This window comes from Dasypus novemcinctus, chromosome X, assembly GCF_030445035.2.
Source record: "Dasypus novemcinctus isolate mDasNov1 chromosome X, mDasNov1.1.hap2, whole genome shotgun sequence".
Classification (NCBI taxonomy): Eukaryota; Metazoa; Chordata; class Mammalia; order Cingulata; family Dasypodidae; genus Dasypus; species Dasypus novemcinctus.
The window spans coordinates 114,202,188-114,216,572 of record NC_080704.1 but is presented as its reverse complement, the minus strand read 5'-3'; the positions used below and the strand labels follow the sequence as shown (position 1 = coordinate 114,216,572).

At 38.1% G+C, this 14,385-nt stretch overlaps 1 protein-coding gene across 3 annotated transcripts in view; it reads left to right on the top strand.

Annotated features, from left to right (window-relative positions):
* The window catches only part of NUP62CL (nucleoporin 62 C-terminal like), a 110,806-nt gene that overhangs the window by 77,176 nt on the left and 19,245 nt on the right, over nt 1-14,385 (top strand). For all 3 annotated transcript variants that reach the window (XM_071213036.1, XM_071213037.1, XM_071213035.1), the window contains one exon: nt 5,257-5,323. In XM_071213036.1, the coding sequence (XP_071069137.1) occupies nt 5,257-5,323 (67 nt within the window). The remainder of the gene's footprint in view (nt 1-5,256; nt 5,324-14,385) is intronic.

The window sequence follows — 14,385 nt, the reverse complement described above, 5'->3', positions numbered from 1 at the left end:
ACTTTCCGGTTCATTGGATATACCCAGGTCAGCTAACAGGGAGGTGAGGATGGTCAACCCTCATACCAAGGAACCAAGAGAGTCTACAGCTACAAGCAGAATTCCATCCATCAGCCATGTGGGATCTAAGCCCCATCTCGATATGGACATTGCCATCCCAGGGTCCTTAGAATGGAGGAATAAAATATGGATTAGAGTGGACTTATTGGTATTCTACTATAGAATTACTGTGACTCTAGCAATGGAAGAAATTATATCATTGATGTGGAGACAGTAGCCATGGGAGTTGCTGAGGGCAGGGAGAGAGAAGAAAAGGTGTGATATAGGGGCATTTTGGGGACTTGGAGTTGTCCTGAATGATATTGCAGGGACAGATGCAGAACATTATAAAGCCTGCCACAACCCACAGAATGGACTGGGAGAGACTGTAAACTACAACATCAACTATAATTTATGCTGTGTAGCAATGCTCCAAAATGTACTCATTAAATGCAATGAGCACACCACACTAATGAAAGAAGTCGTTGATGTGGTAGGAGTGGGGGGTGGTGGGGAGTGGGGTAAATGGGAACCTCTTATATTTTTTAATGTAACATTTTGTTTAATCTATGTATCTTTTTTTAAAAAAGATAATAAAAATGAGAGATTAAAAAACCTCTAGGCACATTCTCAATGCTGTTTTAAGCAAAAGAAGTATGTTTACTAGCATGGCAAAAATACTAGAAAAATACAACAATATATTATCAGGGTAGTGGTACTATATATGATTTAATTTTCTTTACAGATTTCCCTATTTTCCAAATTTTCTACACTGACTATGTATTAATTATCTTTATAATAAAAATATTAAGCATTTCAATTTTTCAGAACATTTTTTGACAAATCTTTCAAATTCTAGGAGGAATTGAAAACAGGAAATGAAAATGTTAGTGCACTTAAAAGCATAGTATGTAATGAAAATGACAGTGTATTTTAGTAAAACAAGCAAATAGCATTCTGTGGTTCCTTTAGCCAGTCTCTTTCTCCTGTCCTTTATAATGCTCCTTCGTTGCCTCTAGAGATGCAAAACTCTTGGGTGAGTTTAGTAGAGCAGGAAATATTTAGGGACAGAAAAGATTGTGAGTTTTTTTCTTTTTCTTTTTCTTTTTCCATTATTCCTGGGAAGGTAAAAATGGCACTTTACTCCCAAAATTTTCAGGGTTTTCTCCGAGTTCTTCACAAAATTAAATATGTCCTTACACTTAATTTCTTCTGTTCACTTAATTGTTAGCTAGTTCATTCCTCCTTTTACATGTTTATCTACATAATCATATAAATGTGAATATATACATTTGAATGTGTTAGGCATATCAAGGCAGTCCTTAATTTATGAATCAGCTGTGTCTTAGAAGTTTGATAAATCAACTGAAACCTAAAATACATTTTTCCTTAGAAAGATTGTTAAATATGGTTATTATATTTCTGCCTGACCCACAGAATTCTACTTAACTCATAATGTAAAATTATTAAATCATGGGAAAATACAGCCAAGGCTCCAGTTAAAAGGTTGAAATGTTGTGAATTAATTTGGTGGTAAGAAAGGATTGTTTTTTTTCCTTTTTTTCTATGATCTGGTTAAAAAGCATTTTTCCTCTACCTTTCCCTTATTGTCTTAGCTGCTAAATGAAGTCCCTTTTATTCTCTACTCCCACTCCCTGGCAGTAATTTTAAGAGGAATCACCTATTACGGTAGCCAGTTTTCCTTAACAAATGCTTCTGGTTGAACGTTCATTTCTTAGGGGCTGCCTCCTTCTATCAGTTGATTATAATTAGGAGTGGGGCCATGATCTGGGTAGGTGAGTGTGAAAGGTGATTCTTCTTTATTAAGCTCCTTGTCCAATTATTTGCAGACAGTTCTTTATCTACATACATATTACTAACTTTTTTATTTATTAAGAGACAGCACGGTATAGTTGAGAAACCACTGGAAAATTTTGTCTGTCACTTAGTCTCTGGGTCTTGGCTCCTTCTTTTACAAAAATGACAAGAGTGAACTTAATGATCCTTAAGTCCCTTCTGGTTATAAAAATTATGCCATTTTGTACTTGGGGTGAAGCTAAAGTTGAACAAAGCCAAATATAAATTAGTCTGGGAATACCTAAGCTACTATTGACAGAATATAGGTTTTCTTTTTAATAAAGCTTAGGTCACCATTGTAATTCCAATTTTTTTAAAAATTTATTTATTTTTTTTAAAATATTACATTCAAAAAATATGAGGTCCCATTCAACCCCACCGCCCCCACTCCCCACTCCCCCCACAGCAACACTCTCTCCCACCATCACGACACATCCACTGTACCTGGCAAGCACATCTCTGAGCATCACTGCACCCCATAGTCAACGGTCCACATCATAGCCCACACTCTCCCACGCACTCCCACGCTCCATCCAGTGGGCCCTGGGGGGATCCACAATGTCCCATAATTGTCCGTGAAACACCACCCAGGACAACTCCACGTCCCGAAAACGCCTCCCCATCTCCTCTCTTCCTCCCATTCCCCGCACCCAGCAGCCACCATGGCCACCCTTCCCACACCAATGCCACATTTTCTCTGTGGACGTTGGATTGGTTGTATCCATTGCACATCTATGTCAAGTGGGGGCTTAGATTCCACATGGATACTGGATGCAATCCTCCTGCTTTCAGTTGTAGACACTCTAGGCTCCATGGTGTGGTGGTTGACCTTCTTCAACTCGATCTTAGCTGAGTGGGGTAAGTCCAATAAATCAGAGTGTAGGAGCTGAAGTCTGTTGAGGCTCAGCGCCTGGGTATCATATTGTCAGTCCAGAGATTCAAATCCCCTAAATATATCTTAAACCCCAGCACCAACTACAATTCCAGTAAAGTAGCATGAAAGGCTTGTGAAAAGAGATCCCCTCTGAGTCCAGTTCCATCGTGCAGAAACACCAGCTCCAAAGAAGGGCCATCTGACATGGCAGTGAACCCCATCTGCCATGACCATAGAACCCGTGGGTCTCTTTTTTTTTTTTATGTCCTTTTGTGTGTTTTTGTTTTTTTTTAAAATTTATTTATTTTTATTATTGATTCTGTAAAAAATATTACATTAAAAAAATATACAAGGACCCATTCAACCCCACCACCCCCACCCCACCACTCCCCCCCAGCAACACTCATTCCCATCATCATGACGCATCATCGCATTTGGTAAGTACATCTCTGGGCACCTCTGCACCTCATGGTCAATGGTCCACATCATGGCCCATACTCTCCCCCATTCCATCCAGTGGACCCTGTCCCTCAAAAGAACCAATACCTGGGGTTGTATCTACTTTATCTGTCTCTTAGACTCTGCTCAGTTGTGCATAAGGGCATTCCTTCTGACAACCTCCAGACTCTTTTTTAGAGACTCGTAGCCATATAAACTCATTTCTCCTTTCCATTTCCCCCTTACATTAGGTCAAACAGCATTTTGAAGTCATGTTATTATATGTAGACAGGGATATTCTGCTGATCCGCATCGAACCTTTATGTAATTCCAAATTTTGAAATTGTTTTATTGTTAGAATTCCAGTGCATAGCTAGTATATGCAGATTTAAACATGAAGCAGAACTCATGTCTAATCTCTGTGATGAATTAATGTAAGAGAAGTATTCTGAATATATTAAGTAAAAGGAGACTAATAATCCTTTCCTTATCCATTTTCTTTGTTTAGCCCTGGATTGTTTTATTTTTTTTAGTAGTGGGGAGTAAATGGTCTTTTTGGTTTTGTTTTTCCTGGCAGGGGTAATTGGGATGTTTCAATGAGTGAATTAAAGGGTCATTGATGCTTGGTGGCAGGGCAAAAGAAGTACAGAGTAATCAACTTCAACTCGCTCTAAGTTCATACAGTATAAATGTTTGGGCAGGAAGAAGAGTGAACATTTGCTGAACAATAATATTCTTGTAGATAATTTATTATAACCAGATCAAAAAAGATTCACAACTATGTGCCATATGCTAAGGTAGAAAAATAACAGCTGTTTGTACTAGTATTCATGGTGATGGAATGTCTTTTCTTTTTTGTGGACAGGCAATGGAAAGGACTACCTAATATTTATCTAAAATACTTATATTAAGCAAGCCTGTATTGTGCCATTGTGATATTCAGTCAGATATTCTTAAACAAATTCATTCATTTCTACTATAAATTATATTTGTTATATTAATACACTAAATTTGTCATTTTCAGTACATACTTTTCTTTTAAGTGCACTAATATTTTCATTTCCTATTTTTAGTACTATTCTAGAATTTAGTAGATTTTTCAGAAATTATCCTAAATGATTTAAATGCTTAATACTTTTTTATTATAAAGGTAATTAATACATAGTCAATGTAGAAAATTTGGAAAATAAGGAAATAAGTAAGGAAAATTAAATCATATATATTACTGCTACCCTGCTAATATATTGGTTTATTTTTCTAGTATTTTTGCTGTGCTGATAAACATATTTCTTTTGTTTTAAACAGCATTGAGAATAGGCCTATATAGAATTTTGTATCTTGTCTTCATTTAATATTTTTCATAATCTTTTCCCAAAATCTTTGAAAACATGAGTTTTAATGGCTCTGTAATATTCAAAAGAGATTACCATTATATATTTAATAATTTTTTGATGGCAGTAGTGTTTTCCAATTTTTGGCTATTATGAAATAACACTGTAATTACCCATTATGTTTAGGTTAGATTATTTCCTCTGGCTAGTTTCCTAAAAGTAGGATACACTGAGTCAAAATCTGTGAGTATTTTAAAGACTTTTTATATATATTGTAAAACTTTACATAATGAAAGGTTGAGTCGATTTGTTTTACCACTGGTTGTTTATGAATGTACATTTTTTCCCCACACTCTTGACAAAAATTGTTGATTTGATTAACAAAAGGCACTATTAAAAATGTTTACATTAATATTTGTCTAGTGAAATAGCTCTTGATGTTCTTAATTTTGTGCTATAGTAGTAAGATTTTTACTGAATTGTATGACTCTAATTTCTGGAAGTTAAAAAATAATTAAATTGGACTAATATAGAAGTGGAATGAACATCACAAATATGAAATTGCATAAAAATCCATTAATATTTGTTATATTCTCAGTCCATTTCTTAGCCAGAAGAAATGAAATGTCACTTCCAAATCTCAGTGTGTTTTGTTTTGTTGTTGTTGTTTTATACCAAATCGGAATAAACAGAATCTGAATATTCTTGTAATTTTAGCTCCAACAGATATGCAAAATTCTGAATGCACATATGGATTCTTTGCAGTGGATTGATCAGCATTCAGGTGGGAGTTTATTTGTATATCAGGCTATACATATTGCAACTGGAAAATGTGCTATGCATCTCGTTTTGTGCTACATGACCATACTGATAAATAAAGAGTTCATTTGTGGGGATGTTGATTAGCTCATGGTATGTTTACATTAGATCTAAAGAACTGTAATTGCTTATTTTTGTAAAACAAAATATAAGAAGGTTAAAAATAAGTATACCTTTTATGTAGTTTTGATTTGGAGTCCATATAAATGTTTTATATAATCAAAAATTAAAATTAAACCAAAACTGATGGGAAATAAGACAAATCATGAAATTTCATACAAATTGAAACCAAAGAACCCTGTGTAACAAATGTGTAACATAATCATGCAGTTCAGATAACTTTGGAAAATAGTGCTCTTTACATTCCAGCCTTACTAGGATGTCTAGTCTAAAGATAAAAAGAACTGCAAAGAAATTTTAAGCTTTCTTTTTAGGGTTATTTTTAGTTGCAGAATTACAATACCAATATTACTAATCTTTTATTTATATTGTAACATAAAGCAAATGAGTAAGTATATTAATGATAATAAAAACTAGTGTTTCTATTGAAATATTGACTGTTAAAAGACAAACAGCTTATCATTCCTTTCCTTCTTTTATGCTTGTATTATAAATTTGAATTACAAATATCACCATGAATTCCTATTCCCTTGTTTTGTACACAAAAAGGTCCTAGAAGCAGTGACAAACACCTCAAGTATCAATGAGCTTACCCAGCACCCAGATATGGGTTTCTAAAGACCATTACCTGTAAAAGGAACCAAGGCTGCTTGGAGAAATACCTGATCCCGGGTCTCAGGCAGGGAAGGTACAGGATGAACTTGGGCCTTTTTGAATCAGAAAGCAAAGCAGGGATTGTTCAAAAACTAATGAGGTCGCCTCTGCAAATTATTACAAAATCAATAAAAAAAAATAGAGAAAAAAAAAAAAAAAAAAACTAATGAGGTCGTATCAAGATATAAGACCTTGTTTCAAGTGCCTTCCACTGGCCAAATTAGGACAGTTTGAGCATCAAAATGAAAAATGACAGTGAAAAAATAACAAAACTCATGAGTCCAGAGTGATACTCTTTCCCACCCCACTCCCCCCCCCAAAAAAAGAAAAAGAAAAAGAGATACAGGGAAGAGCCTTTACAGAAGCATGCCAGGTAACAATTGTAGAAGAAATGATAGAATTTGATATCTACCATTAAAATATTTTTTCAACAGAATACTTTTATTAAGCTCACTCTGACTTTGAAAACCTTCCCTCATTTATAAAATGTTTCAGTTTTCAGTCATTTCTTGGCAGAAAACATAAGCTAACATGAAAGGAACCAAATATAGACTGCAAATTATTGAATTAAATTTTTTAAAAAGTTATATTGAGGGACAAATTACATATAAAATTCAGCCATTTTAAGTATACAATTCAATAAGAAAATACCATTTTGCAGCCACAGCCTAATAATTGATTCAGCAAGGGTTACCAATGAATGCTAAAAACCACTGAGTTTAAGATTGTTGGGAACAGAATATTTACGTGATCTCAAAAGCATCAGCCTGGGGATTACTTAATAATTACAAAAGAGAAAATGTGTCTTTAGAACAGAGCTATCTGGCAAGCACCACTTTAATCAAGTGATCAAGCTTAGCATCACCAATAGTGGGGTAACTTCACATTATATGCCTCCTGATTTGATGTGATAAGAAGTATATAACATCACTTAGATAGTATTCTGACCAAATAATTAACCTGAATCTAACTAAGAAAATAATCGAGACATTGTAAGTGTGAGACTTCTGTATGGAAACAAAGAAAAATTAAAAGCAAAAAATAAATAAAAGGTCTTCCCTAGATTTAAAGAGATATAACACCCAAAGCCACCATGTTAGCTTTTATCGGATGCTAGATCATAACCAAAAGGATATTATTTAGGACAATTGGGGAAATTGACTATGGACCATATATTAATTGATGCTATGGAAGTTTGTACACTTTCTTAGGTTTGTTAGTTTCTGTGATTATGTAGGAAAACACCTCTTTACTAAGAAGATACATGCTAAATTATGTAGAGAAATGTCATGACTGAAGTTTACTTACAAGTGGTTCAGAGGAAAACATTCGTGAAAAGAAAGATCAAGCATTTTGAGACAGAATGTTGAGAGTGAATATAGATTAAAAAATCGTGTTTGATTTTACCATTGTCTAACTTTTCTGTAGATACTAAATGAAAATTTAGGGGGAAATCATTTTTATAGAATTTGCCTAAATATGGAATATGATGAGATCACAGTAATTGAAATAAATGTGAGCTATTTACCCAATCAGAGTTACTATTTTTAAAGATATGGTATTAAAATACGATAGATTTTCTTACCTGATATTCCACATTCCTCATTGTCTGCTTAATAGAGGTCATCAAACATGAACTTCTTTAGTTTCTTTCCCTTTCAGTCATACTTATATCACCATCCATCTTTACTTCCTTCTCCCCTGTGTTAGAGAAGTGTCATATCCCATGCTAAACTGTGTTTTGAATCATCAGAGAGAAGTTAAATTCTATATTGCTTTAGTATTAATTTTTAATATCTAATAGGGGAAAGGTTTCAAAAGAATTCGGAGTCAGATAGATAAGGGTTAAAATCAAGGCATTACCACTTAATGGCTGTATGACCTTCAGAGTTGCTTAATCTCTCTGAGCATGTAATCTCATTTTAAAAATGAAAGATAATGCCTATCTTGTAGGGTATTTGTAAGGATTAAAAGGAACAATGTATAACTTTCCTTGAACGGCACCTGACCCGAACCGGTTATCAGAGTTTACATTGTGAGAGAGAAAAAGAGAGAAACATACCTGCACATATACATTCATGCATACATACACACAACAAGGGTCATGTGGTTCAAAAGGTATCTATTAAATTGGGTCTAGAGAAGGCAGTTCCAAGTAGATTATCGTTGAAAACCACTTAAACTTAAACTAGAAAAGTTGTAAGAAATCTGATCTGTGGGAGAATATTAGTGGCTGGAAAACGCTAAGGAATGAGATTGAAGTTTGACCAAGTTTTCTTCCTGTCTGTTGCATATTTTTCTACAATGTGCAATGCTTTGTGGGTAGAGTTGAGTGGTGTCAAAATATAGTGAAGGCTATAAACTTATAGTGATTTTTCTTTAGGCCTGGATCCTCTGTCGTAAATGAAATCTCAAGGCTGTCAGCCCGTGTTTTCCTACTAAAAAAATAAGGTTCTTAGCATTGGAAAGGTACTTTATATAAATGAATGAACTGTGGCCCAGAGAGGTGAAATGATTTCCCTAAGAACATATAACTAATTAGTGGCAAAGCCAAGACCAGAATCCATATCTCCTAATTACCAGAATGATATTCTTCCCATCTGCTTGGTTATAAACCAATTCTAATGTAGGCCTCATTGGATTTATTTTTTTTCTCTATTTTTAAAAAAATATTACATTAAAAAAATATAAGACGTCCCCATATACCCCCGACTCCCCCACCCCACTCCTCCCACATCAACAACCTCTTTCATCATCATGGCACGTTCATTGCATTTGGCCAATACATTTTGGAGCACCACTGCACCACATGGATAATGGTTTACATTGTAGTTTACACTCTCCCTCAGTCCACACAGTGGACCATGATGGGACATACAATGTCTAGCATCTCTCCCTGCAGTACCACTGAGGACAACTCCAAGACCTGAAAATGCCCCCACATCATATCTCTTCTTCCCCCTCCCTACTTTCAGCAGCTACCATGGCCACTTTCTCCTCATCCATACTACAATTTCTTCCATTACTAATCACAATAGTTCCATAGTAGAATATCAGTAAGTCCACTCTAATCCATACTCTATTCCTCCAGCCTGTGGACCCTGGGGTGGTTATGTCTACTCCACCTCTATATTGAGGGGACTTAGATTTCACATAGATGATGGATGCAGTTCTCCTCCTTGCAGTTGTAGGCACTCTTGGCTCCCTGGTGTGGTGTTGACCTTCTTCACCTCCCTGTTAGCTGCCCAGGGTAAGTCCAATAAACCAGAGGGTAGGAGTTGCAAGTCTGCTGAGGCTCAGGGCCTGGCTGTCACCTGGACAGTCCAGAGATCTGGGTCTCCTGAGTATACACCAACCCTAACACAAAGCACAGGTTCTGTAAAAGTGTCAGAAGAGGCATGTGTAGAACGGTCACATCTGAGTCCAATTCCATCACACTCAGTAACACAAACTCCAAAGTAGGGCCCACTGACATGGCACTGAACTCCAGAGCCATTTTCCATGATCATAAAACCTGAGGGTCTCCAAAGCACTCAAGAGAACCAGTGCCTGGGGTTGTATCTTCTTTGGCTGTCTCTGGAGTCCTGCTGAGGCATGCTTAAGGATGACCCCTCTGATGACCTCCCAACTCTTTTTTGAAGACTCCTAGTCATATAAACCCAGTTGTCTTTGCCATTTCCCCCTTTTCTTCAAGGTCAAAAAGCAGTTTTTAACACATGGTATTACATGTAGACTGTGATATTCTGCTGGTCTGTGTTGACCCTTTTATTCAAGGCCTTTTTTTAATTACATCATCAGCTGGTGCTTGGTAACAATCCCTCAGTGCCAGGAAGGCTCATCCTTGGGAGTCATGTCCCATGCTGGGGGGAAGGTAATGCATTTACAAGCTGAGTTTGGATTAGAGAGTGGCCGCATTTGAGCAACATGGAGGCTCTCAGCAGGTAACTCTTAGGCATCCTGCAGCTCTAGGCCTAGTTTATATTTCAGGTGCACAGGCACATAAGCATAGTCATCAGTATCAAGAGCTCATTGTTGGACCATCCTTTTTATTGGTCTTTACCATTGCACTTGGGAGATTGTTGCTGTTCCATTGGGGAATGTGTTAGAGCTCCCCTGGCTAGGAACTCAGCACTCCCTCAGTTGTCGTTTTTAACTGAAACTGTGACGAAAATATCCAAACATTTTTATGTACCCTGTATACATGCCCTAGAGAACTCCCTCCCAACCATGTGCCCCCCATCAGTAACACCCCATACCAGTGTTCCTCCCTTGCCATAGTGGAACCTCTCTGTGGTCCAAAACTTCTTCAAAAATGAAGCCTAATTGGGAAGCAGACTTGGCCCAATGGATAGGGTGTCCGCCTACCACGTGGGAGGTCCATGGTTCAAATCCCAGGCCTCCTTGATGCATGTGGAACTGGCCCACATGCAGGGCTGCTGTGCGAAAGGAGTGCTGTGCCACACAGGGGTGTCCTCCGCATAGGGGAGCCCCATGCACAAGGAGTGCCCCCTGTAAAGAGAGCCGCCCATCGTGAAAGAAATTGCAGCCTGCCCAAGAATGGCGCCACACACACGGAGAGCTGACACAACAAGATGACGCATCAAAAAGAAACACAGATTCCTGGTGCCACTAATAAGGATAGAAGAACATACAGTGAATGGACACAGAGAGCAGACAACCGGTGGGGCGGGGGGGAGAGAAATAAATAAAAAATAAATCTTAAAAAAAAAATGAAGCCTAATATATTGCCAAATTCCATTAGTAGTAGCAAAATGGAATATAGTGATGGGTTTAAAGGTTAGATACAGAATACATACTAATTTAGAAAAATTACATAAAGTAAAAATAAATTGGGGTATCAAAAAATGGAAAAGCTTTGAAGTTTTGGCTTTCATCACTGCAATAGGTGTTGCCCTGTATGTACAGTGGCAAAGCAGTTTCTTTCATTTCTTCCTCAGTGTCTACATCCTTTCTTTTTTTTTCTAATTATTATGTTGGAATTCACAAAAGTTTTAGATCACAGTAATTCACATATACACTATAGGGTACCCCCACATATCCACCATCAAACACTTTGTCCCTTCCCCAGCAAAAATCTTAATTATTTACCTAAGTGTAGAAGGAAAGAATTTTTAATGTATGATGATAGTACTTTGGTGGGATCTAAGTTCTGGATGTTAAAGTGAAGTTCTCAGTCAACAGAGGATAAAAAAAAGTAAGATGAGTCTGGATAGTAATTACTAGGAGTTACTTTGACTGCTGAAAATTCAGGTGAGCTAGTGAGCAATGAGATTGCATATAGGTTCTCATCTGAGACAAGGGAATGGGAAGAGGTCGAAAATATCTATGCACCTAACTATGGGTGCTCCATAATACATGAGACAAACTGGAAAAACTGAAGGGAGAAAAACCAAACCAATAAGACTTAAGTGCTAATTTCTCATCAGAAACCATGGAAGCTATTTTATAAGGTACTGAAAGAGAAAAACTACCAGCCAAAAATTCTTTCTATGGCAAGATTATCCTTCAAAAATGAGGGGGAGCTGAAAATATTCTATGATAAACAGAACTGAGAGTTTGTCAACAAGTTCTGCCTTACTAGAATTTCTAAAGGGAGTTCTTCAGGTTAAAAGGAAAAGACAAGAGAAAATGACTTGGATTAATGTGAAGAATGAGGATTTAGAGAAGTTGTGTACTTTTTTTTTTTCAAATTCTACTCAATTTATTCATTTTTTAAAAAGATATTACATTAAAAAAATATGAGGTCCCCATTCAACCCCACCGCCCCCACCCCACCACTCCCCCCACAGTAACACTCTCCCCCATCATCGTGTCACATCCATTGCATCTGGTGAGTACATCTCCGGGCATCGCTGCACCCCATGTCACGTGTTCCATACCATAGCCCACACTTTCCCATGCTCCATCCAGTGGGCCATGGGAGGACATACAACATCCGGCAATTGTCCCTGGGGCACCACCCAGGACAACTCCAAGTCCCGAGAATGCCTCCACATCTCTTCTCTTCCTCCCATTCCCCGCACCCAGCAGCCACCATGGCCACTTTTTCCACATCAATGCCACATTTTCTCAATTATTAACCACAATAGTTCATGAATAGAATATCATTAAGTCCACTCTGATCCTTACTGTATTCCTCCTTCCTGTGGATCTTGGCTTGGTTGTGTCCATTCCACATCTATGTCAAGAGGGGATTTAGATTCCACATGGATATTGGATGCAATCCTCCTGCTTTCAGTTGTAGGCACTCTAGGCTCCATGGTGTGGTGGTTGACATTCTTCAACTCCATGTTAGCTGGGTGGAGTAAGTCCAATAAATCAGAGTGTAGGAGCTGAAGTCTGTTGAGGTCAGGGCCTGGCTATCATATTGTCAGTCCAGAGATTCAAATCCCCTAGATATATCTTAAACCCCAGCACCAACTACAATTCCAGTAAAGTAGCATGAAAGGCTTGTGAAAAGAGATCCCATCTGAGTCCAGCTCCATCACGCAGAAACACCAGCTCCATAGAAGGGCCAACTGGCATGGCAGTGAACCCCATCTGCCATGACCATAGAACCTGTGGGTCTCTTTAGCCCTCAAAAGGACCAATATCTGGGGTTGTATCTACTTTATCTGTCTCTGAGACTCTGCTCAGGTGTGCATAAGGGCAATCCTTCTGACAACCTCCAGACTCTTTTTTTAGAAACTCATAGCCATATGAACTCATTTGTCTTTTCCATTTCCCACTTACATTAGGTCAAACAGCATTTTTAACTCCTGTTATTATACGTAGACCGGGATATTCTGCTGGTCCGCATTGAACCTTTAATTTAAGGTCATTTTCTAGTTACGTCATCAGCTGATACTTGGTAGTGATCCCTTGGTGCCAGGGAGGCTCATCCCTGGGTGTCACGTCCCACGCTGGGGGGAAGGCATTGCATTTACATGCTGAGTTTGGCTTCGAGACTGGCCACATTTGAGTAACACGGAGGCTGTCAGGAGGGAACTCTTAGGCACGGTGCTGCTCTAGGCCTTGTTCTTATTTCAGGTGTATAGGCTCACAAGCATAGTCATTAGTATCAGGGGCTCACTGTTGGACCCTCATTCCTTCCTGGTCCTTACCGTTGCACCTGGGGGACTGCCGCTGCTCCCCTAGGGACCATGACAGAGCCCCCCCCCCCCCGGCCAGGAACCCAGTACCCCCCAGCTGTTGTTTTTAATTGTTTCCACTATGAGTATATCCAAACATTTCCATGCACCCTGGACACATGCCCTGTATAACTCCCTGTCAACCATATATCGCCTGTCAATAACATCCCATACCAGTATTCCTCTGCTGCCATTGTTGAACCACTCTGTGATCCAAAACTTCCTGAAAAGTGAAGCCCAATATAATGTCAGGTTCCCTTACTAGTAAAATGGAATATAGCGATGAGTTTAAAGGTTAGATCTAGAGTACGTATTGATTTGGAAAAATTCTACATCCTATCTTTTTCTTTTCTTTTTTCCTAATTATTGAGCTTCTCTTCACAAGAGCCTTAGATCACAGTAATTCATATATACAATATACAGTACTCCCACACATCCGCCATAAAACCTTTTCCCTTCCACAGCGATAATCTTTTAACTTATTCATATCATATTTACTGAAACTGATGTACAGACTCCGAGACAATAGCTTTCAAACAAGGTGACATCTGTGCTTACATAGTGGTCCATACTTTAGGCTATACAGTTTTCTAAATTTTTTAGTTAGCCTATGTTTTACATTATGGTTTACATTATTAGTCTGTCGTCCCCTATATGTTTTTGGTGTAATATTACATGTTTTGTATCCATTCTTGTGTACTCTCGCAAAACTCCTCTCTTGCCCCCACATTTCCTTGGTTCCATCCATTCAACATCCATTTTCCCCTCCCCTTGGGGCCCACAGTGACAGCCAATCTCCATTTCCCAAGGAGCCATGTCCAGAGATACTGGCAACATTGATCAGGGCCTGACTTGCTCAACTGCCCTAATGCCCTGGGAGCCACCCTTTCTCTTGAGAGATACAGTTCCCTCTATTTGATGGCATTAGTCCTCCCCAGGATTTGGGTCCACCCCCATTCTCACTACTTGGGTCTCTACCCAGTGGTACAACCCACCCTGACATCTTTAAGATGTTAATTCTACCCAAAATGTTTTGTAGGTTCAGTGCAATCTCAATCAAAATTCCAACAGACTACTTTTCAGAAATGGAAAAGCCAATTAA